Source organism: Stegodyphus dumicola, chromosome 6, assembly GCF_044657685.1.
Source record: "Stegodyphus dumicola isolate Sdum_Otavi_A_Nest chromosome 6, ASM4465768v1".
NCBI lineage: Eukaryota > Metazoa > Arthropoda > Arachnida > Araneae > Eresidae > Stegodyphus > Stegodyphus dumicola.
Window position 1 is genome coordinate 180,172,426 of NC_140773.1, and position 27,140 is coordinate 180,199,565.

General features: G+C 32.0%; 1 protein-coding gene across 1 annotated transcript in view; it reads right to left on the reverse strand.

Moving 5' to 3' along the window:
- The window catches only part of LOC118187392 (U3 small nucleolar RNA-associated protein 15 homolog), a 50,331-nt gene extending 23,998 nt beyond the window's left edge, over positions 1-26,333 (reverse strand). The window contains exons 1-3 of the mRNA XM_035357603.2: positions 26,093-26,333; positions 25,867-25,959; positions 11,368-11,552 (exon numbers count right to left, since the gene is read on the reverse strand). Of these exons, the coding sequence (XP_035213494.1) occupies positions 11,368-11,552; positions 25,867-25,959; positions 26,093-26,182 (368 nt within the window). The 5' untranslated portion in view covers positions 26,183-26,333. The remainder of the gene's footprint in view (positions 1-11,367; positions 11,553-25,866; positions 25,960-26,092) is intronic.
- Positions 26,334-27,140: the final 807 nt, after the last annotated feature.

Below are 27,140 nucleotides of genomic sequence, written 5' to 3' on the forward strand. Positions count from 1 at the left end.
AACTGTTGTCCTTAAATTTAGTTTGGTCTGGATATTCCTCAGCTGACATTGTGCACTGTCTGTCTGTCACAAGAACAGTTCTCTACAGATAGTCTGTTGCTACAAAAATGAGCTTAACCCAATTTTTGTTAGGGGCTACTTGAAGAATTGCTTTTCAGTTTGCTGTCTTGGCTCACTTAATGATAACATGACTTTCTCTTTCCTGTGGTCAACATTTGATAAAAACAAAATTACAACAAAACAATCACTTTTCTAAAACCTACTTAAAATATACTTGTCTTGTTGCTATGACAACTGCTACTGACTAGTACTAGACATAATGGCAAGAACAATTCTTCTGATACACACAGTAACACTGCATTTGTTTTCAAAGAACATGCATGTTACATGCGATGAGATTGCAGATTCTGCTTACTGTGTGGTATATCTGTGAGTTTAATTATTATTTTGATGTAAAATTATAAATTTTATTTCCTAATAAATAGGCAGCTAAAAATTGATAGGATAATTGAAAAAAACAGACAGTGGGGGAAAAAAAAATGATGAGAAGAGCACTTTGATTTCAAGTTTTTTAATTTTTAACTCCAATTAAATCAGTTTGGAGTCTCGCCTCTATAGAGTCAAGACATAAAGAAGTAACAGCACAGAAACAAGCTTGTAAGTTTGACAGTGAGTTTATAAAGTATAGTTTCATATATACTGAAAATGACAAACCAAGGGTTTGATGCATTCTATGCTCGACAATATTGTCAAACCTGTCACTGAAACCAAATAAACTGCAGTGGCTTTTACACACCAAATATCCAGAATCCAAAGATAAAAACTATTGATTTTTTCAGGGAAAAAATAGGGCATCTAAAATGTAAGTAAAATTTTATGTCTTCTTCATCAGTATTAAAAAAAAAAGCATTAGAGTCTTCTTACCTAGTGAATCAAGTATTGCTAAAACTGGCAAGCTGTGCACAATTGCTGAAGAATTAATTATTCCAGCAGCCCTGGATATAGCATGCATTATGTTTGGCAAAAAGGAAAATTAACAGATATACTAAATACCCTACTTTGATGCAATAATTGGTCACAGAATATATGAAATGGCAGATAATACAGAAAGCCAAATCAGAATTTAAAAAAGTAAATTTTTCTAAGTTATCATTAAGTCAAAAGTCATGCCATCATAAAGTCATGTTATCATTAAGTGAGTTGAATGAAGCCACCAATCGCCAAAACACTGCACAATTAAATTGTTTTGCAAAATATGAATACAAAAATGAAGTTATGGAAAACTGCAAAGGACTACAGGAAAAGAAATTGTGGAGTTTTACCTTCCCCCCCCCACATTTCTTCAACACTGATATCATGTCCTGATTTCTCATTCTAGTAAATGAGTGATAAGACTCTCATCTCTATGGGGCTGCAAAAAAGAACACTTTGGGTCTGTTTTGAAAGTTTGCTCTGGTCATTGCTGTGATTAATGTTATTCTAATGCTATGTATATATTTTGCTTTATTAAAAGAATTTATTCTTTATAAACTGGGGTTTAATAATCATCTAAAAAACCAAACTCATGACTACAGACTTGAATGTGTTTTTAATAGTTTGAACATGTCTATAAACAGTGCTACTATTTTTTCAACACAAGCACCTGAAATTAACAAAATTTCAATTAAAGTTCCACCATTCTGGAAAGAAAATCCAAGCATATGGTTTCTCCAAAGGTCAGTTCTTAGGAGTCTCTTAGAAAGTCAGTTCATTAACAGTGGGATAACTGCCGATGCCACATAATATCATATAGTGTTGGACCACATAGAGACTGACATCTTAAATCAGGCGAGTGACATAATTGATTCTTCTCCAGACCTCTTGTCAGAACGAAATTACTAAAATCTCTGTGGCTTCAATGCTTTCCAACCCAAATGCAACCCATATTGGCCTCTTCTGATATTGAACTTAAATTAGCACCTATGACTGACAAAAATCTCTGGCATCACAAGTCCTGCCCAGCTTCATGTAGTGGAAATCAAATCAGAAGTAATTAATTCTACAGACACAAGTGATGCTTTACATAATTTTCAGAAACAAATATCTGATTTAAATACAAACATAGATAAATTCTTACAGTTGCAATCTTGTGTTCGGTCTCACTCTCGTGGTTGTTTTAATTCTAGATGCTTGCCCACAAATAAGCAAAATGAAAATGCATCATGTGTTGGTACCAGGCCAAGTTTCCCGAAAAAGCTGTTAAAATGCAATAAGCCTTGTACTTTTAAATCGGAAAACTATAAGGCCAAGCATGTGTGGCAACGAACACCACAGGCCAAAATAATTGTCACCTCCTTTTATATGAAAAATCTAAGAACACACGTTTGGTTGACACAGGAGCTGATTGTCTGTCATGGCTCTAATGGCCCTATCACTTCTATGGACGCGCGTGCTTACCCAGGACAATTCCGAAAAACCAGATTCTAGTAGTACGGCTTTAAGCGGCAGGCTTCCGAGAAATGTTTCGTCTAGCTAAAAGGAACATGTCCCGACTACGAGCAACATTTTAAAACTTGTCTGAAAATGTTCCGGCTGGAGACATGTTCCTCCAACGTTCAACCAATCAGACGAAAGTTCTGCTTCTGAAGGATCATGGGTAACTTTCAATATGGCAATGGCTTTCACTGTGAAGTCCTGGATGGTGGAAATAGAGGCCGATTTAATTATTGCTATTTTGTTGTAATACAGCTGCCTGAGTCATTTTTTAAATGTGTATATATTCTTTAAATATATAATCATGGAAATTTCAGAGCTGACAGTATTTTACGATGTTCTTGCAGTACGGATTTATTTACAAATTGTTCGTCGCCAAAAAATCTTTTAAATTGTTAATTGCATAATCAGTGACACATTTTAAACAGCATAAAAGATAAAAAAAGAAAAGCGTAGCTTATGTAATAATGAGAATACTCATTAAATTTGTCTATTATTTTTATGTTATTAATGAAATACTTTTTGGATTATAAATACATTAGAAACTATACTTTTATTGTAAATGCTACATATTGAAACATTGGAAATTTATGGATTTATTATAATGCATGATGAAAAACATTTCTATATACATTCATTAATATAAATCTTATTCATTACATTAATACTAATAAATATACATTAACAACTTCTAAACCATCACATCTCTCTATCTGTATGTAAATATATGACTTATTAGATGTGTATATATATGTATGTATGAATACAAAAATGAACATTGCCAAGAAGTTTATTTGAAGTTATTTTTAATTCAGATAACGATTATGTAATTGGCAGCAACTATAGTTATCAGTTCTTTGCAAATTATTATGGGTATGTAATAATCAGTTGAAAAATAATTGATGAGTATTTGAGTACTAAAGAGTGTACACATTTTGTTATTGGGTTAATTCATAATTATATCACGTGTATGATCTACATAATAAAAACACGACTAATAAATAATAAGAAATGTAACAGCTGTGCATTTATAACATTTGATTACTTAAAACAGTGGACAACTGATTATCACCTTCATGTCTGTTTACATAATGAATTGCACTTTCCAATTAAGTGCACGGGCCTACTAGTGGCCGAAGTGTCGTTGAACACTGGTAGCTCTGTCTCAGGTTAGAATGCCGCGAACGGGCTGGCTACATGACGTTTCCTTGGTTTGCCCCATTTGTAACTGGTATACGAGCCAGTTTTAAAAAATCTTCCACAAAGGGATCCCTCCTGTTAGGCAGATATCCCTCGACACTTTGCCGTAATCACATAAAACAAACTCATGATGTGCACCACCTAATTTCTAGAGTTGGTATAATTAATGTGTTTTAGGTGTATTACCAAGTGTTCTATGGGACAGTAAACAACTCGCACATGTTTTGATTGCTCATGTAGTCATATGCTTTATTTGATCTTCATTTTGCTAAATAGTATCTGCTGGCTGTAAGGATGTAAATATCAGCCATATAGACTTTTGTCATAAAAGGTCTTTTTTTTTGTCTGTTTGTTTGTTTGAATGGACAGAACAGTAATTATGAGCCATAAAGTTAGTCAAGGTCAGAAGGTAGTCACCAGGTCACAAATTTTCCAGTGAGCCATCAAATTTTCATTGCAATGCAGACAACAGAAAATACACATAAATAATGTCTGATAAATACACTTATCCAGCACACGTTTTAAACTATTTTTAGTGTATACAGAATTTGGCTATTACTGATGTAATTGATTACTATAACCAGAAGTGTGTTTATCTGTTACTTGAAGTGCCAGAGTGGAGATCAAAGTGATTAACTTGATAGCAATCACCTTTCTATTATCTTCCATAACTAACAATAAAATTTAAAATGAAAAGCGTGTGAGCGATACAAAACAACACGAAGAAGCGAATGTCACTTGAAAGGAAACGTCACTTTCGCCAATTTGAGCGATAACTAATTCTTGTTTGGCTTTCAGCCTGTTTACCAAGTGAAGATGGTAACCCTATTTCGCCAAAGGGCGTTTCTCAGAACTTTTGCTGCAAACGTTTTGTTCCGGCAACAAATATCGTACGTTATAAGGGTTTTACTCCACAAGACCATTGTAAATCAACATCTTTGCTCAATTTAATTGCAGCAAATGGTACAAAAATTGATACACATGGAAAACATCTAGTAAATTTAGACATAGGTCTAGCTGAATTTTTCCACAAACTTTTACTATTGCTAATATCTAGTGGCAAATTTTGGGCACAATCCTTTTTAAGTAATTATAGCATTGTTGTAAATTTGAAATCCTCAAAACGGACAGCATGACTAACATTGCATTGGATGGCAAGATATCCAGAGATACTGTATCAAAAATTACAGTTTTACAACTATTACATGTATTTAATGATTAAAAATACGATTCTCTCTTTGAAGACATTTTAAAACAATCTCTGGATAAGAATACTGATGGTGTTACACATATAATCAAAAGTAAATGTTCTCCAGTAGTGGCTAAGGTTAGATGCTTAGCACCTGACAAACTCGCTGCTGCAAAATGAGAATTCACTTATTTAGTGCAGGAAGGCATTTGTAGTCCTTCTAAAAGCTGGAGTAGTCCTCTGCACATGGTAAAAAAAACTGGATGGGTCTTGATGACCTTGTAGCAACTACCATAAATTAAATTCAATCACTATTCCAGATAATTATCCAACTAGGCACTTACATGGTTTTACATCCAATTTAAACAATAAAACTGATTTTTTTTTTCAATATTAGATCTCAAAAAACATATTACCAGGTGCGAATGAATAAAGGGGAAATACCTAAAATAGCATGTTTACTCCTTTCGGATTATTCGAGTGTTACATGTTACATTTGGTTGGCAAACCACACAAAGATTACTACATCAAATTTTGTCAGATTTAAATTTCTGTTTCATACACATAGAGATGATATTTTGATTGCTTTATCCTTGATGAACATTCATATCAAAGAAGCTTTTAAGAGATTAAAAAGTCATAATTTGACTGTCAACCTTTCTAAATGCACATTTGCTTCAGTATACGTAAAGTATTAACGTCACATTACTGACAAAAATAGAATCATTTCTTTACCAGAAAAAAATTAAAGGATTAGCCTATATTTTAGGGTGCTCCTTGGATTATCACCAAGTTGTTTCATTTACATCAAAATGAGTAGTTGAAAGCTATGGAAACCCTATTATGATGTGACTGCAGTGAATTTGACCGATGGGAAAACATTTGTGAGGCTTATTTCTGTGTTGAATGTCAGTTAGGAAGTACGCTGCTTATACACCGTAAAATGTCTGTATGTGATGAGATTAATCTGAAGTTTCTGTACAATTTGGAACAGAAGAGAAAAAAGGCATTAATTGACTGTTGTGTAAATGAAGGTTTACTTAGTATTTATTAAAAGTGTCCTGTTTGTACGAATGAAATACATATGGTCAAATGTAAATTGTTCAGATGGCTTTGAGCGAGTTTGTCGCAAGAAAGGTTCATGCAAAAAACGCCACCAACAGTCTGCAACTATGGAGGATATTTTTGTGAATGTATGTGGTAACAGCAGTATGCATATTCTAGTTCAGATAATTTTTGGTTGATGTTAAAGAATTTTGTGTGCCACAGACTGAAGACACAGAATTCTAAATATGGTAAGTCAACATTTCCTTTTTGAAGTGCATATCATATATGCTATAACATGTACAGTACAAAGTCTTTATTCCGGACTCGTCGGCACTTTGTCGATTCCGAATTAGGTGTTTTTCCGGATTATAGATCATCAATTTAAATCTGGTAAGATGGCATGCAGAAATTATAAAATTAAAAATATGAAACCGTAATTTATGAAATAAAGAGCAACTATGATCTAAAAGGTATCAAAATTTACAAAAAAAAAAAAAAAAAAAAAAAAAAAAAAAAAAAAAAAAAAGGTTAATATTTATTTGTTTACTTTATTAAACATTTCTTTCAATGTAAGTTGTTTAAGTTGCTTCATTTTATGGGCTAATACTTTCTCTTTAATTCTATAAACAGACATAATTTCTTGTTTAGTTACAAAGTTCTGTTGTTCAAGTCCTGTAATTGCTGTGCCGAGAAACTTGTCAATCGAAATTTTTTTGTTTTCACTAACCTCTCTGTCACTTTCTTCTCATGCCTTTATCCATTTTTTGCAGCAATTCCACTTTTTGTTTGATGGACATCGAAATATGCTTTCACTAACTATTTGATTTGTATTCGTGATATTTATAATGACGAGGAATTTGATTTTAAATCATATCAAAGACAGAGTACATCGAGATGAAATACTACATTATAAGCCAAATAAAATAAAAACATCTGCCCTGAAGATAAGGATAGTGCTGACAGATCAACTTCCAGTTCATTGCGCGCTGTGAAGTCCCCCTGCCTGCGCACAGAGCAGCGTGAAATTGATAAACAGATTTCGGAATGGTTAGAGAAACAAAGGAGCTTTTATCCATTTTTTGCAGCAATTCCACTTTTTGTTTGATGGACATCGAAACATGCTTTTCCCTTTGTAAATTCCTTTGGCAGCTCCAGCCATGGAAATTCTATTTGACATAATCGAAAGTTCCAACTTACTTTTATAAAATTGCTCCAACGGTCTGCAAAAAATAATAAGCCGGATCCAATTAGAAGATTAAGGAACAACGCAATCTGCAATATTAACTGAAATAGATAATTAGATAATTTTAGCCTAACTTATACCATCCGTTATACATTAAACGCGCATGCGTAAACATATTATGCTCATGCGTAAACGCATAATGCGTTTACGTATGTGCAGAAAGTTTGTAGCTTTGAGTTCTGGATTATAGATCATTCTGGATTAAAGACTTTGTACTGTATTTCCTTTTCTCTGTTATTTCATTGTATGATTTAAAATACAGTTTATTGAGCTTCGATTGGCTACAAATTTTGTTCAGTATTGGTGATGAGTAACTTTGATTTAACATTATATGACATAATTATTCTCCTGAATTTTTTAAGTGAAAATAGATCGATGTGTACATGGACAAAGTCAAGAGAGTACACAGTGCCAAGTTTGTGCAATTCTCTGATTTTTTTTTAAGTGAAAATCGATCAATGTGTACATGGACACCGAGTTTGGGCAATTCTTTGACTTGTTATTTTGCTTTTGTGTAGCGGCCATCTTGAAATTGTGCCTTGCTGGCTAATCACCAAAAATCGCAAGGGGGCACCCTTAAATATATTTTTACCAATTAAAGTTATCCAAGATTTTTCCCAAACCAAAAACTGTTAATGAACTGAGATGTTTCTTGGGACTTCTTAATTTCTATAGAAGATGCTTAAATCATGCTGTTGAAGTTCAATTTCCTTTAAATGGTATGTTGGAAAGTTGTAAGAAAAATGACAAAACACCCTTAGCTTCGTCAATAGACACTGAAACAGCTTTTAAGTCATGTAAACAGCTTCTGATAGAAGATATAAATTTAGTCCATCCAGACACAAAAAAGAAAACTGCCCTTTTGTGTAATGCCTGAGAAAAAGCTATAGATGCTTTCATTTAGCAACTTAATGTACAAACGTAGAAACCACTAGTATTCTTTTTGAGAAAATTGAGTGATATTGAACAAAAATATAGCACGTATGACACAGAACTTTTGGCGACATTTGCTACTATTAAATATGAGGGCATTTCAAAAAGTAAAGATACACCGTACGCCAAAAGAAAAGAAAAGTTTTGGTGAGCAAGTTGGCAACACAGGTGTTAACCTTGAACCGTTAGCTTTCTCTTCGCTGTGTCATGCGGCATTTCACCACTGATTCTGGTTGGAGTAGGTCGTGTTTAAAATGCCTGCGCCAATTCAGAATCCCGCCAAATGCGAAGTGCACTCTGTCACATGTTTTCTTCATGCAAGAGGTCAGTGACCAGTGGATATTCACAAAGAAATTGTCTCTGTTTATGGGAACATTATGAATCAACAAAAATGTAATGAAATGGTGTCGTCATTTCTCTGAAGGTAGGACCGATGTTCATGACGAACAAAGAACAGGTCAGCTATCTGTGATCTCTGATGCCCTTCTTCAGAGAACAGAGGAAGCAATTCGTGGGAACAGACGTCTCAAATTGAAAGAATTGCATCAGATCATACCGGAAGTGTCAATAACAACTCTTTATGAAATTGTGACTGTCAAGTTAAGGTATGAAATTGTGACTGTCAAGTTAAGGTACAGGAAATTGTATGCACGCTGGGTTCCAACAGGCGGCAACCTTCTACGACTGTGGGATAAAAAAGCTTGTGCACCGATTTAACAAATGTTTGGATAGTGGGGGTGATTATGTCGAAAAGTAATAAATAATCCAGTTAATAAGATGTAACTGACGTTTTCTAAATAAATGTTTTATTTTTAAGGAATGCGAGCCATTGTATCTTTACTTTTCGAAATGCCCTCGTACTTTAGATATCTGCTTGAAGGTATGAATTTTACAGTGTTTACAGGTCATAAGCTAAAAGCATTTTTCCAATCCCCTCTGACAAATTACTCAACTGAATTTTATAGGTCAGTTCACTACTGATATTCAACATGTGAGTGGTACAGAAAGTGGACCAGCCAATGCTCTTTCTCACATCAAAATAGTTACTAATGTCATTCCAATTAACTATGAATCTATGTAACAAGTGCAGCAAAGTGAAACCGTACTCCAATCTTTTTTAGACAACAACAACAACAACAAAAAAAAAAAAAAAAAAAAAAAAAAAAAAAAAAAAAAAAAATCAAATCTAAAATCAAAGAAGTTAACACTGGCTGCGAGTTTCGTAGAACTATATTGTGACATTTTGAATTGTAAAATCCGTTCTTTTGTTCCAGACAGTCATGGAAAAATCATCTTTTCAGCTCTGCATAACCTTCCCATCTGCACCTCATATTTTACCTGATGCTGACAAGGCCTCATCACAGCAATCAGCCTATCCAGTAAATGAAGAATTTGTTCCTGCAAAAGTAAACTACCAAACTCCTTTTGGACACCATGTTCACTTTTCAAAACGATTTGTGCAATACTAATATTTTTTTTCTTTTACAAAATTTTAATGCAATATTTTTCAGGAATAGCGATAGTGTGGGGTTTTACCTTTCCCCCCATATTTGTCCAACACTGACATCATGTCTCGATTTCTCCTTCTAGTGCATGTGTGATAAGAATCTTATATCTGCAGGACTACAAAAAGGAATTCTTTTGTTTTGAAAGTTTGCTCTGGTCATCGGTGTGATTAATGTCATTCTAAAATTATGTATATATTCTGCCTTATTAAAATAAGTTATTCCTTACAAATTGGTGTTTAATAATCATCTAATCCCCCCCCAAATTTTTAAATTGGTAAATTCTTGCAGCATAGAAAATATTTCTTGGGAAAATTGCATGGCAGTGTGCAGTAATGGAGCTAACACAGAGGTTGGTTAGGAGCTAACATGGGTTCATTGTATGATTCATACAGAAGACTTGTATTGAAAAACTGCTACTGAATTTTAAATTTGTTGTATATATTTGAGTTAAAATAATAAATTTTATAAAGGTGCATCCCACTGAACTCAAGGAATTTCTCGTAAATAAGCAGAAAAATGGTCAGTGAGCATCAGAAGCTTCTTTCACGTACAGAGGTGGGTTAGTTTGTGAGCTTGTGTGTGAAATAATCTGAACTTACAGGTGAAGTGTTTATTTTTTTTAAATGATAATAACAATAACAACAACAAAAAATTACATTTTTTAGTCAATGAAGAATGGCTATATAGGCTTACTTACTTAAATGATATTTTTCTCAAACTGAACAAATTTAAGTTTTCAAGAAGAACAATAAAATATAGTTATAGCTAATGATAAAACGAAAGCCTTTACAAAGAAAACTGGTACTCATACTGCAAGGAGATTGATTTTGCAGCATTTCCCCTTTTAGGAAGTTTTGTTATAGAAAATAAAAGTTATTTAACGAGTTTCTAAAGACATAACAGCTCACATGACAGAGCTTAAATATAACTTTAACACTTATTTTCCAGAAGATTTTTCAGACTCTGCATGGATCTGAAATACCTTTCAATATGCATTATCTAAAAATTTACCATTTCATTAAAGGAAGAAGCTAACTGCGTCATCAACTGATGCAGAGTTAAAATTTGTTTTCAAAGAACTTGAGCAATTTTTAGTCTTAAAGTTTGAAATGAATATTTAAAATTGTTTGATGCAGCTCTAAAGGTATTATTATCATTGCCTCGTCTTATTTGTGTGAGATGGGATTTTCCAAACTGCCAAAAAGTTTAAATAGCACTGCTGTAGAACAGTCACACTCTGTTACATACTGGAACAAAATCAAAAACCTTTGCATAAAAGTGTCCTTAAAATCAGAGAAGCTACTGAAATCACCACATGGTTATGTTAAAATAGAGAACTATTTTTCAATCTCCTGTATATCTGAATGAACATTCTAAAAAGTACAGCAACACTACACAAATGCAAAGAGAGTAAAGCAATAAAATGAAAAAATGCGAAAGAGTCATTTGAATTCTATTTGATGAAGCAGATCAGTCACCAGAAATTCCCCCCCCCACTTCAATGCTGTTTTTAAGTAGGTTAGCTTGTGTTCCAACATTATTTTACTTATTAATGTAATTTTACATGTGCCCTTTAATCACCAACATTTATAATTTTTTACTTTGGTTTTGATTAATTTATTATTTCAATGTAATTCCAGGATAAATCATGTATCACAGAAAATAAATGCAATGGTCAAATGGAACAGCTGCAAAATAGATTCCTAGTTCTCTGACTTAAGTTATTAGATTTAACTATGCAAAATATATTACAACTATAAAAACAGAAATCTTACGCCTTATGTCCTTTGAAGACACGCAACAATCTGCCGGACTTCACTTCAAACAGACGTACAAAATTATCATCACTACCTGCCAGCAAAAGCTTTCCATCCTTTCGAAAAACACCACCATATGCAGTTTTTTTAAACCGTGATAAAGTTGATTGTAAAGAGTTGCTTGTGGTACTGTATATTTGAACCTAAAAAATTTAAATAATTTTATAATGCAAGTGTAATTTAAATATATATTTTTATAGAAACAATTACAATTCATAACATTGAACATAATTTACAGTTTTGAAAGTATGTAACATTCAGCATCAACTTGGCAAAATACACTGGAAAATAGTGAAAAACATATCATATTAGAGTACAAAAATACACAACTACAATCCAGTAAATCAGTCTATCTGTTAAAAAGTACATAATAATCCCTAAATGCTACAGTTAGAAGAGTCTGGTAAATGACAGTTTTGGTTCGATTCCTGTATATATTTGGATATTTGAGTCATTTTTCACTACCCACATGGGTGCAATATCAATCAACATTCTATGACACATTTGGGCAGCGTCACAGAGATGCCTTGTTAAAAATGAATAATGGGTTCAGATTACCTTCTAATGAATGCTTCAGGTCATTAAACCCCCTGTCCCCCCAAAAAAGCCAGTTCTTAAAATTGATATAATAATTTTCCAAATTAAATGAATAAAACCTTTTTGTAAGTTGAAAGTTACTTAAGTCAACACGGCAAATTTCTTAAACATAATTCATAAGAAACAGCAATATTTATTATTATTATATGCATATAAATAAATATATATGTTATTTACACAGTATTACTTTATAAATGAATGATCATTGTGCAATATTTACTTGGATATAAGTTATAAAAATAATAAAAAATTTCTTGCCAAGGTTTTTTTTAGTTTGAACAATGAAGCCAAGATGGCAAACCTGTACAAGCAATTCTGTATAGCATCAAATATTTAGACTAGACTAATGAGAGTGATGGAAGTTCTTGATTACTTTTTATGTGTTTTCAATAAGTTTTTCAACTACATCTTACTTCATTGGATTTTCAGTTTAAAGGTAAACTTTTTGATTTAAGAAATTTCTCACTATAGTATTTTGCTTTTTTCTCTGTCGTTTTCAATACTCGGAACACAAACGAATGGAATTCTTTCGTAAGATTTTTCTAAATTTGATTAGGTTTTACATTAAATAGTTACATTTACATAAAATTTTTTAAAAAAGTTTTGCAATGATATGAAAATGGCAAAAATGTACGTATCTTTCTGTATTGCATCTCAAATTTAGACTATACAGCTATTTTGGCAGATACAGAATGTGGAAGCTGCAGGAATGCTGGATTTGTACAATTCTCTGATTTTTTTTAAGTAAAAAAAAGATCATTATGTATGTTGGGAGAACAACAGACATAAAAAGATTTCTCAAAGAAAAAAAAAAGGGGGGGGAGTTACGTGTTTTATTACCAATGTTTCTTGCTTAAAAAAATTTATTGAATGCTCTTGTATGGAATTCTTAGTACTCTGCCATTTTGAAAATGCCTTTTGCATATTAGCTTGGCAAAAAGTTAGTCAGCAATGAGTTCATGACATTTCCTGGAGCTGCAGAATTTTCTTCTAAACTAATTGCAGACCTTTAGTATTAGATTCATTCCCATGCATTCAGTTTGGCATTTCTAGTCTATTTTAAGAGTAAATAAACAATGAACACAGTAAAAAAATATTTCAGGATGCCCATTCATGAAAATTGGCGACTGTCCAGCAAAGCACAATTTCAGCTAAACAAACCAAAATAACAAGTCAATAAACTCATCCATGTACACATCCATCTATTTTCGCTTAACCCTTTGACGTGCACGATATTATTTTTATAATTTTTTTACTAAAATCTCTAGAAATTTAATATTATGATCCTAGAGACAAATAATATATGAATTAAAAAAAAAATCTACTCTTGCCCATTGTTCTGTGGGTGGTGGTCGCACTGTGAAACCACCGCACGCCTAGGAATTTGAAACTTACCTAGATAATAGGAATAAAAAACTTACCTTTCTCTGTGCGCATTTCCAATATAAATTATGGAATTTACGAATTTGAAAAAAATTTATGTATGAATTGATAATATATAATTTTGTTACATTATTTTACAAAATAAATCGTCAGAAAAAATTAAAAAAAAACATTTATGTAATTTTTCTATAACAGTGAAAATATAAGAACCTACATAAAAAGGACGTTTGGCTAAATGGATTAAAAAACTCAGTAAAATAAGGATAAAAAAAAAAAAAAAAAAGACTCAGTGTTTTTTTTTTTTTTTTTTTTTTTTTTTTAATTTCAAAGAGCAAATATTTTTTGTGACACTGTTCAAACCATGTTTTGTCTTTTTGGTGCATGCATAGACCCACACTGTATGTTTCTCACATGTATCTTCTATGAGGTTTCTTCCTTGTGCTACAACGTACACTGCCTAGATCTAAATTTCACTGGTATATGTCCAGCGTTATTTAGTTTCTTTTCATCTGGCACATGAAATTTGTGATTTTTTTATGTTAATCGGGGGCGGCTTGGTCTTTGTGGCTTTGGTACAGATCATTTGTTTCGCATTCATACTTATTTTATTCGTATTTCGTCCCAGAATATTCAGAAAATATTTTTTATTCAAATAAAACTTTACGCAATTTCTATTTTTAATTATAGCAAAGTATATTTACATTAAATTTAAACCACAGGAAATAATTTACAAAATCACAATAATAGCTTGGGGAGCAAGTGTGTTGACGTTAGAGAAAAGTCTCTGGAAAAGAAAGACCTTTTTACTGGGCAGGTGCATGTATTGTTTAGTGATAAAATAACTCTGTGGTTTCAAAACCCCTTATCTATATCCAGGTAAAAATAAACATTCCTATTTGAGAAGCAAGCAAATGCGATTGTGAACAGCAGTGGTTTCAAGGCGCGACCAATGAGCTTCTAGAGCATTGTGACACAATACTCTAGTAGTGCGATGGTCGTGCCCTGAAACCACAAAGCAAATGCCATACATATAGAGGTTTTTTTTTTATATATGCAGTTTAATTAAAGCTATTTGTTATTGTTTATGATAGAAATCATGATGTGCGATGAATAACTTTTGAAATTTAAAGTTTTTTACATTAATAAAAGGAAGTTATTTTGTCTCATTGAAAACGAATTTTAAAAGGCATCCGATTTGAAGTACAGTCAAAAGTCGTTAATCCGGACTCGTCGGGACTTCGGCGATTCCGGATTATCGATTTTTCCGGATTATAGATCATCTGTTTAAATCTGGTAAGATGGCATGCAGAAATTATAAAATTAAAAATATGAAACCGTAATTTATGAAATAAAGAACAATTATGATCTAAAGGCTATCAAAATTTACAAAAAAAAAAAAAAAAAAAAAAAAAAAAAGGCTTAATATTTATTTGTTTACTTTATTAAACATTTCTTTCAATGTAAGTTGTTTAAGTTGCTTTGTTTTTTATGTGATAATACATTCTCTTTAATTTTTTAAACAGACATAATTTCTTGTTCAGTTACAAAGTTCCACTATTCAAGTCCTATAATTGCAGTGTCAAGAATACCGACTAATTTGTCAATTGAAATTTTTTCATTTTCAATAACCTCTGTCACTTTCTTCGCTATAGGAAGCGAATTATAATGACGAGGAATTTGATTTAAATCATATCAAAGATGGAGTACATCGAGATGAAATACTACATTTAATAAGGAATTATAAGCCAAATAAAATAAAAACATCTGCCCTGAAGATAAGGATAGTGCTGACAGATCAACTTCCAATTCATTGCGCTGCGCCCTGGCGTTAAAGATAAACAAAGTTTAGATAAACAAACGTTAAAGTTTAGATAAACAAAGGATACGCCTTTACCCATTTTTTTGTAGCAATTCCACTTTTTGTTTAATGAACTTCGAAACATACTTTCACTTTGTAGATCATTTACATATTAATAAATATATATCAGAAATTCTATTTGACATAATCGAAAGTTTAAGCTTACTTTTATAAAATTGCTCTAACAGTCTGCAAAAAATAATAAGCCGGATCCAATTCGAAGATTAAGGAACAACGCAATCCGCAACATTAACTGAAATAGATAATTAAATAACTTTAGCTTAGCTTATACCCTCCGTTATACATTAAACACGCACTCGTAAACGTATTTTGCACATGCGCACAAGCATGTTCTCAGCCGTAAAGACCTTACGTGCATGCTTCAACGCGACACATGCGCAGAAAGTTCGAAGCTTTGAGGTCCGGATTATAGATCATTCCGGATTATGGGTGTCCGAATTAACAACTTTTGAGTGTACTAATACCTAAAACATGCATGATTCTGCAGTCATTTTGTGTTATTTAGAGGTAAAAGATCAGTTGTCAATTGATTTTCACTCAAAAATTTTGGAACGAAGAGGAGAAAAAAATTCGAAAATTGATGTTTCAGGGTGCGACTACCGCATGCCAAAGGGTTAAAAAAAACAGAGAATTGCACAAACTTGGCATTGCGCACTCCCTTGTACACATCAATTTATTTTCACTTTAAAAAAAAAAAAAATCAGGAGAATGATACCATAATGTTAAAACAAAGTTACTCATCACCAAAATTGAGCAACATTTGTAGCCAATCGAAGCTCAATAAACTGCATTTTAAATCACACAATTAAATAAGATAAAAAAGGAAATACAGTACAAAGTCCAAAATGATCTAAAATCCACACCTCAAAACCACGAACAACGCTTTTCTCCTAGGCTTTACACATGCGCATCTATCTGATTCCCCCTTCCACGCATAATAAAACATCTGGAGAGTCCCGATTCTTAATTTCACTTCGACACTAAATAAAATACCGGCTGATCTTTAGAATATGGTAACTGGTAGTTTGGTGACATTTTGGAGGCGATAAAGGTTACTACCTGGGACTTTGGTAATAATGTGAGCAGTACTCAGTTCCGATTACGCATTATTTTGTGTGAGGGTAATGAGAGATCATGGGATATGTCATGTGATATTAATGGACGAATTACGGTTCTTTAATCGGAAAAGGGGGGAAATCGAGAAAAAATCTGGAAATTTTGTATTTGGCTTTATTCTGTGTTGTGTGAAACAGTGTTCGTTAATTTTTGGATCCCATGGCCCTAACTAAAGTGAATTCGAAATGGGTATTTGGTGGGATTGAAAGGGGTAGTAATAAGTGTTTCTTTAAGGTTGTGCGAGATAGAAGTAAAGATATTTTATTAAGTTATTTATTTTACCTGGTACCTTGGTGTGAACTATAAGTATGATTTTAAAGATCCTGAAACAGAAATAAGAAAAGTTTATCGAACACGTAATCAAGATTCTGAAGAAGAATAGGTAAGTTAGTATTTTTAATTATTTGAGGATATTATTTTTATGCATTGTTCTAAATGTAAGGTGGAAGTAAAGTAATTTGCGTAAACGTGCATGGAAATAATTTAAATATTTGACACTAAGTATTTGTAACCATTTGTAATGAAGTAAAGGTATGAATTAGTTAGTGACGTTTGTAATATAATAGATAATGTAGAGGTAAAAGTTTTTGGATATTTTATTTATTTTATACGGGGAAATGTTCATATTTGGAAAGGGTATATACTTTTTCGCGATTAGGTAATTTCATATATGTTCTTTTTACCGGGTTTGAAGATTCAGAAAATTGTTATGCATTTTCGTGAAATTTTTCTAATTTATGAGAAAAAAGCAGTGTACATGGATATAGTGAAGAGTGTGCGCAATACCATTTTTGTGCAATTCTGGGATGTTTTTTTAAGTAAAAATAAGTCGACGTGTACATGGTTTAGTGATATTTTAATTAAATGATAGTTATTTTGTGAATTTTATGTTTGTAGGAATTTGGTATACGTTTAAGTTGAAGTAAATGTGCATGGAAATAATTTAAATATTTGACACTAAGTATTTGTAATGCTTGCGGTATGAATTCGTTGGTGACATGTATAATATAATAGATGATTTAGAGGTAAAAGTTTTTGGATATTTTATTTATTTTATATGTGGAAATGTTCATATTTGAAAAGGGTATAAACTTTTTCGCCATCAGGTAATTTCATATATGTTCTTTTTACCGGGTTTAAAGATTCAGAAAATTGTCATGTATTTTCGTGAAATTTTTCTAATTTATGAGAAAAAAGCAGTGCACATGGATATAGTGAAGAGCGTGCGCAATGCCATTTTTGTGTAATTCTGGGATGTTTTTTTAAGTAAAAATAAGTCGGCGTGTACATGGTTTATGTGTGTGTGTTATTTTGAAAAACGCGTAAGGAGTATGGTATTGTGCACTTTTTCCCAATTTTGCAGTGAATACTTGTCATGATTAAGCAGTTTTGTTAGATAAAATTTCTAGCATAAGTGTAATTCGGCTAGTAGATTGTTGGAAGAAGTGTTCAGTAGATAAAAAGAAAAGAAACATGTCTTTACTTCGTGAAGACAAAATGGCGGCGGGAAAAAAAAAATAGAGGGTTGCTGTAGGAGAGTTGGTCGCCAAATTTTCGTCAAAAAAACGCCAAGTTACCATAATGTAAATATCAACCAAAATACCTTGTTATTCAAGAAACAAGAATCTTAGCATAAATTTGTACAAACAGTAATTTGGCTCCGTTGCTGCGTATCTGCTTTTTGGCACACATCTTAAACCCAAACATTCCACATAGACATATTATTGATCTGACACCAACCTGGTGAATCATTATTTATTATACTTTCCTTTCATCACAGCATGTTTATGAAAACATGACAACTTGAGTAATGACTCATGTAGGAATGTCTAAACAATATTTTTTATGTTAGTAATTGAATAATAAAGGAGTATGGTAATCTTTTATGTTGACTTTACGCTTGGCAATGATTCCAGATTTAAGTTAAATGCGCTAAAAATGATGACGAGGAAAAATTTACCCAAAACTTCTTTCCATATGCTAAAAATAGATTTTGTTGACGATACTCATAGACCCAAAGTTTACATTTAGGGCTATTTGAATTAAAAATAACTGATTTGTTATTCACATAAACCCAGAACCAGCGCCAGGGCTTGTATGGCTGCACGGAGTCGCAGAACTTAGGACCCACAGCGACTGCATCAGGCGATAAGATATCTAGCGCTGGTACATAATAAGGCTTAAGTATATGTGGGAATTTATTTATTCAGAGCTCTGATAAGCCTTAATGGTGCCCCATTTAACAACAATAGACATAAGTACAATAAATAATTAAATAGAAATAGACATGAAATAGATATAAGTATAATAAATAACTAAACTAATACAATTCAGGCTTAATTGTCTCAGTGTGCGATAGAAACATGATAAAATTTAATGGAATAAATTATCGTTAGTTGCCAAGCTCATGATGCATAGCCAAATATGTATAGTGAAGGATAGCTACATTTGATGATGATAGCTGCTAATTTTAAAGGTTTTCGGATATCGCAAAACAAAGGTGAAATTTTCTAATTCACGATTTTGTAAAGAAATGTGGAGAAGCGGTAATAAATGAAGATGATATAAAAGAAATTTTTCATTGTGATGACAATGCTTCTCAATCATCAATCAATTACTGAATGGCGGAATCTGTAGTATGGTTCTAGCTCGAAAAAATACCGCTACCGATAGTGAAGAAAGCGACAGAGAAGTTACTGAAAATGAAAAAATTTTGATTGACAAGTTAGTCTGAATTCTCAAAACAGCAGGTACAGGACTTGCAACTGAACAAGAAATTATGTCTGTCTAAAGAATTAAAGAGAAAGGTATTAGCACAAAAAAAAAAAAAAAAAAAAAAAAAAAAAAAAAAAATTGAAGCAACTTAAACAACTTACATTGAAAGAAATGTTTAATACGGTAAACAAATAAATACAGCACAAAGTCCGTAATCCAGACGTTCATTAGCCGGAATGATCTATAATCTGGCCCTGAAAGCCACAAACTTATGCATGCGCGTTTGATGCGCATGTCCGCTACTTATGCGCGTAAAGCCAGTAAAGCAGTTACCCATGTGCGCTTTCGACAGTGAAGAAAGTAACAGAGAACGTTATTGAAAACGAAAAAACTTCGACTGACAAGTTAGTCGGTATTCTCGACACAGCAATTAGAGGACTTGAACAGTGGAACTTCGTAACTGAACAAGAAATTATGTCTGTTTATAGAATTAAAGAGTAAGTATTAGCATAAAAAACGAAGCAACTTAAACAATTTACATTGAAAGAAATGTTTAATAAAGTAAACAAATAAATATTAAGCTTTTTTTTTTTTGTTTTTTTTTGTATATTTTGATACCCTTTTATAATTTCTGCATGCCATCTTACCATATTTAAACTGATGATCTATAATCCAGAGAAACCCCTAATTTGGAATCGCCGAAGTCCCGACGAGTCCGGATAACGGACTTTGTACAGTATTAAGCTTTTTTTTTTTTTTTTTTTTGGTAAATTTTGATACCCTCTAGATCATAAATACTTCATTATCTCAAAAATGACGATTTCATATTTTTAATTTTGTAATTTCTACATGCCATTTTACTAGATTTAAACTGATGATCTACTATCCGAAAAAATCCCAAATCCTGAATCGCTGAAGTCCCGACGAGTCTGGATTTCATACTTTCTACTATACATGTACAAATACATATACACACTACAAAAAGGAGTATGTTTTGTAGTCTATATACACACTACAAAAAGGAAATATCGACTTACCATATTTAGAAATTTCTATTTTCGGTATATGGAACACAAAATTCCATAACAGCATCTAAAAACTTTCTAAAATTATCTGAACTAGAATATGCATACTGCCGTCACCACATAAATTCAGAAAAATAAGAGTAAAAAATATCCTCCATAGTGGCAGACTGTCGGTGGCATTTCTTGCATGAATCTTTCTTGCGACAAAGCCATCTGAATGATCTTTACATTCGACCATACACATTTCGTTCATACAAACAGGACACTTATAATGATTACCAGCGTCGGTAGGGAATACGACTAACTCTGACTCTTGGAATTTTAAGACTCCGACTCCCTCATATATATGTAAGCATATAAACATGGGTTACAGCTTATTTTTTTAATATAAAAATATAAAATATAATATAAAAAATTAATATATGCTACAGAAACAATTGATGCACAGCAAATTTTTTATACAAGTATTAATTAGCATTTATTATGAAATGGAAAAAATGGCATTAGTAATTTCTAAGAAACAGTACAAGTTTGGCAAGATCTTCTTAAATTAAGATACAATAACACACTGAACAAATATTAATTCAGAAGTCAAACAACAAAAATCCGCGTTATATTTTCAAATTTTCACAGGACTAGTTTCGATGGTTTAACCTAACCTCAGCTGCAAAAATGCAAATGAACGAGATAAGGTATAATGATTAGATAAGATAAAAAAGCCTGGACAGGATACAAGACACTGGCACCATCTGTTGATGAAACCAGAACTAAAATATAATTTCTTTAAAGGCTGAAGGCAAAGATGGATTGGAATTAGGGTCGTTAATTAGACCAGAAAGACTTTTTTGAATGTGAAATGCCTCTAGAAAATCCAGTTCAGCAATGGAAGAAGTTTTTTGAATAATTTTGGCAGCAGAAAAATTGAAAGTGTGATTTTCGGACCAACAATGTTGGGCAACAGAAGACTTCTGTTTCCTTTTTTCTAACATATGCCTCATGTTCTTTAACAGGAAATTTTACGTCTCTCTTAGTTTGGCCAATGTAAATTAAGCCTTTTGGTGTATTGTGATGAGAATTTTTTAACTGCTTGATTAATAATGTTGGGTGAAAAGCTCCAGTCAATGGCTATTGCTTTTAAATAATTTAGTTCTTCATCAAGGGATAGTTTGGAGGAGCAAACTTGAAGAGCACGGAAAACATAGGAATAAAATGAAGCTAACTTTTGTTTGTCTAATCATTATACCTTATCTCGTTCATTTTCGTTTTTGAAGCTGAGGATGATGGTTCCGTTAAACCATTGAAACTAGTACTGAGAAAATTTGAAAATGTAACGCTGATTTGTGTTGTTTGACTTCTGAATTAAGATTTTCTTTGTTAGAGGACTACAGATCCAATTTGATAAACTTCGGAACTGAGAAGAGTCATTCCACACTTGACTTGACGAAGAATTGTTACTGTTAGGGTTATTTCCTTTAACTTTTCAGGATAGATTTTTATAAGTTCTAAAAGAGGTGTCTTGCAAGAGCAACCATATTTCTCTATTTCTTCAAAGGCGATGTATAAATCTTGTTTATATTTTTTCATTTTTAGATCTAAAGGCTCTTAGTTCTTTATTTTCATTTGCTTTGCCTTAGCCTTTTCAATATTATCCAAATATTTCTAAAAATCTAATTCATCAGTGGAAGAGGATGATAAAGACTCAGTTGCAATGTCTGCAGTTTGACTGTCCTGATTTGAATACTGCAGTTGTTCTGAAAATAATTTTATTCTTAATCAAAGTTCACACATGGCTTTCTTTGCCTTTTTTAATTTGTTCGTCATCCAACAAAATTCTGCATTTTGAATCTACATATATTGAACCCAGCAAGATTTTACTGTCTAGCAAACTAGTTTCTCTTTTTTTCATTGAAGAAATGATTCCTTCTGCAATAAACCCTCCATTTCAGAAAGAACAAACATCACATTCTTCCATTCTCGCCTCCTGTTAATTCTTCGAAAGATCATCCCACAGTCTTTCTGTTGTGAAACATTAGGGTTTTCTTTGTCTTCTAACATTCTTGCCTTCTTCAGATTGTAGCTTTCTTGTGGTTATATACGGTGCTGAAAGAAGATCCTGCAAGATCGTTCCACAGTCTTTCTGTTAGTGAAACAGAGTTATTTACATCTTCTGAAAAAGTTCTTAATTCTAACAACCACCATATCATCAAATATGTACTTCTCCATCGCGTTGCTCGATCAATAATAGCTCCTTTTCCTACTCGCTTCCCAAGAATTGCATCAATTTTGAGAATTCTTGCTGCTATTGCTCCTCACCTAAAATTACCAATGAGATTTGTAACTAAATGAATCAGTTGAATCAATAATGGAAAATATCACATCCATCCTGCTCCTTTATATTTATTTATTAATATGTCAATAAAATAGAAAATAACTATTTACTAATGTATATAGTTCATAAATAAAATATTAACTCAGTCTGTCATTACATTTTTTTACAATTCACTTAAATTTCATTTTTTCAATTCACTTTAATTTCATTTCAAATTCAAACTGTCCAACAAAAATTGAAGTCTGAGTTGGAATCGATGTGTTTTTATCCACTCCAACTCCTTTTACCCCCAAACCTACAAGACACCGATTTCGACTCCACAGCCCTGATGACTACTAAGTAAACCTTCATTCACCAGTAACCAGTATTTTCCCTTCAGGTCAAATTCACTGCAATCATGCAACCAATCATGTCATAATAGGGTTTTCACAACATTCAACTACTCAGGTTATCATAAATGAAACAACAGTTTGGCAAGAAATAAAACAACAACCTGGCGATAATCCAAGGAGCATCCTAAAATATCATGGAGGTAGGAAGTTTGATGGAGTGGCCCTAAACTGGTTTCCCCATACTCTGCTTTGAAGCACTTTCGATCCCTTCATTGGTGACCAAAACATTAGGTAATTTACCATTAAGTTCAATGTTTAAGTTACCATTAAATATTTTGTAATTATGGGGTAAATATGCATATAAATGTATATATTTTCTTTTTCAACAATATTTCAGAGTCTTAAGTATTGGTTAAGGATTACAAAAATTAAGATCAAAGTTTATTGCATTATTAATATTAAAATTATGCATTATTTCTTTTCTATTTATAGAGCTTTTTCCTAAAATACTTTCTCAAATATGACATAATTTTTTAGCTTCTGAGGCATCTTTTAAATCGAAAAATATAAATAAATTTATAATTAATGCACTGTTTGGTCCACTTCAAATTACAGCATCTTTTATAATAATAGCGAAATACTTTAAATAGTACTTAACTTTCTCTGAATATTTCTGCAAGAGAATAAAATAAGGATTATTTTTTAAATATTATTTAAAACTTGTAACTGAGTTATTATAAAGTGTAAGGGGAATAATTCTTTTAATTATACATATCAGACTTTTTTTACACTTAATTTCAACAATATATATTCCAAAATGGCTAATCTTTAGAATATGGTAACAGGTAGTTTGGCGACATTTTGGTAAAGCGATAAAGATTAGTAGCTAGGACTTTAGCAATAATCTGAGAAGTACATTCCATCTTGTATCTTGTGTGAAATAGTGTTGCTTAATATTTGGATCCCATGTCCCTCTATAAAGTAAATTCCAAATTTTTATTGCATTTATGTGATCATCCAAAAGAGTTCCTTGAATGGTATATGAGTGTAGGATTAATTGCAGATAAGTATGAATGTCCAACATGTGGGAATGAAATGAGATTGTGTGAAAGGAAGGATATTACTGATAAGTTTGAACGGTGGTGCAAGAAATCTGGTGAAAATGGACTTTCTGAAAAATTCAATCGTTATTTTAGCTAATAAGCACTTAGAATCAATTTCGCATGTAATCTTTGTCATGATTTAGCACTTTTGTTCCACAAAAGTTCTAGCATAAGCGAAATTTGGCTAGCAGATCATTGGAAAAAATGTTGAGTAAAAAAAAAATGCCTTTACTTCCTGAAAACAAAATGGCGTCAAAAAAAAAAATGCCTTTACTTCCTGAAAACAAAATGGCGTCAAAAAAAAAAAAAAAAAAAAAAAAAACCCGCAGTTTGCTGTAGCAGGGTTGGTCGCCAAATTTTCGTCAAAAAATTGCCAAGTTACAATAATCCGAAGATTCACATCCAAAACTCTTCTTTATTACTTTTTTAAGTACGCATCTCATAAAAATTCCTTTACAATACCTTTTAACAGATTGCTTTTCAGTATGAATAATTCTTGCTTAACTAGTTTTATAACGTATTTGTCAACAAGATGTCAATTTATGTTTACAATTCAATGTTAAGGTTATTATATATTTAGATAATATTTATAATCATTATAAATTTAGATACATTTAATAATTAGATTTTTTCACAGTAACTTTCACAGTTGTTTATGAATAAATAAATTCTTCATTTCAAATACATTTATAAATAATTTAATACATATTTAAGTATTTTGTTAAATGCAGATACATGCTTTTTGCAAGCACATGCATAAATACCATTTTTCATTTCCGGCATGTGGAAATCTTTAATTGCTGTGCATTCACTATATTTTTCGGGTAAAGTAATTTACACTAATTTTTAAAAAGTACACGCAACAATAATATGTGTATGTGAAAAAATTTTATTTTATTTAAAACATTTTGGTGTTTGAAACATAAAAGTAGCGAATACTGTATCAAGGGTATCGAAAATATATACAATTTTAAAGGTACGGTGAGGTATTTTTCATTCTTTAAGCATAACATTTTTGCTAAAATCTATATTTTTGTAGTTCAACAGCTTAGAATTTTATAAAACAAATTCATAATCAAAATCACTGTTGTTAGTTATCGAAAAATAACCAAGATGTGATTATTGCGTAAATGTCCCTAAACTATACAAATTGCTATTATCTATCACACTAGGAATTTTTCTTTTATGCAAAAGTGTCCCGTTTTTCAATTTGCATGGAATTTTCGTATTTCAAAATACTATCAGAGCACTGTCAAGCAAGCTTCTGAATGTAAACAAAAGATACCCCATCTATTATCTATCACACTAGGAATTTTTCTTTTATGCAAAAGTGTCCCGTTTTTCAATTTGCATGGAATTTTCGTATTTCAAAATACTATCAGAGCGCTGTCAAGCAAGCTTCTGAATGTAAACAAAAGATACCCCATCTGGTGACCGAAGCTTCGTAGAGGTGCTTCACTTCTAATGTTGGTTTGGCCACTCCTTCCTTTCTTACCTCCATGTAAAGTATAAATTAAACAATGAATACTAAGGGGTCATAAAAAAGGTTGAAAATTTTGAGACGCCAAATGGTGGGAAACTGACATGTTTCCTGCTGATTGGCCGATAACTTGTTGTTGAGAATTAATAAATTTTCAAAATTACTTAATGCGATACATGCCTGCATTTTTGCTTAACTTTTATTATAAAAAAGCTGCTGCTTCTGCAGCCTAGTTAAGTTTAAGAAGAGTGAAATAAAAGTTAGTTATATGTAATCAAAGCAGTGTAATATATTAAATTAATCAAAGCAGTGTTTATATACATTATATACACAAAGTAAAAGCTAACAAGTAAACCATCTTATTTTTCTTTTTTTGGCTATTATTGCAGAAGCCTTTTAAAATATACGCTGTACTGTAGTTAACATTATAAGGCATACTATTGATGTAGTACAAGAGATCGCAAATGAAGTGCAAACAGATACTTAGATAAAACTCACTTTTGAAGAACATGTAACAGCAACATTGTAAGGCTCTTCTGTGCAGAAGTCAATAAAATCTATAGCACCATATTCTTTGAATGCACATGGAAACTGAAGAAGAGAAAACAGTTTCATGCAGTTTTATAAGACATAGAAGACAAATTTTCATACCACACAGAAGAAGGAACAGCAAATGCATACAAATATTAAGTAAAAGCAATACAATTTAATAAATAATATTTACTCCTAATTTTTTCCAATACAAATTATCTTCTGTAGCTTTAGCACCGACACGCGGATATTCAAATATTTCTAGAGGTTTGAATTCTGTCATTTTAAATATAGTAAACAATTACAAAATATTGTCTATCTTGTAAATTAAATTAAATTTCGCGTCCTTCGCATGCGTACATGTGAAATTTAATTCACCTCACTAGTCTCCGCATTTCAAAACACATGCAGCTTACTGTAAACATTGACGAGGGCAAATGATGTTGCCATCACGACTCTAAACTAGAAACAGAAACCATTTAAGTTGGGTGTCATAAAGAGAATTTACCTTTTGTTATTTTGACAAATTATTAGAAAAGCTGTCCTTTTGCCAAGCTCTCTTATAATTATTTAATCTTTGATAATGTGGAGATAAAGGCATTAAGCCTATGAGCCTTGTAATATTGAATCCTTCCTTGATCCTTGATGAAGTGCCATATTTCGAAAACGTAAATTGATGTTTTTTTTTTGGCTCCAATGGCGGGCTTTAACCGTTTATCCGCGATTCAATTCACCTATAGATGTCGCTTTCACACATTAGTATGGCGGATAAAACTCGGTATTTTGATTTGTGATCTGGCTTCGTACATTCAAAAATGGAGTTACTTAGCTCTTCCGAAATGTTTGATTTTGTTCAAGGAGGCGTAAATTCTCGCTGTATTACTGAAGCAGAGAGCATTTTAAAAAGCTGATCATTTGGTAATGCTCGGAATTTTACTTGAAATCCAATGTACAAGTTTTGGCTTTCTATTTAAGGATAAGTTCTATAGCGTCCTGATCGCATGAAATCGAAGGACATTTCATTGTTCAAAAAGGACAAATAAAATTTTTAAAAAAAAATTCTTGTTCATGTAAAGGAGGAACTGCTGGCTGTTGTAGGAAATTGTGTCGCTGTTTTATTGTATTGTGACATGTAGCTGATTTTAACGTTCACTGATTGTAAACAAATGATTTCATATGTGTTTTACTTGGGATTTCCAGAAAATCTGTGCAGTCAAAAGTGTCTTTTTTTCCCATAAAAA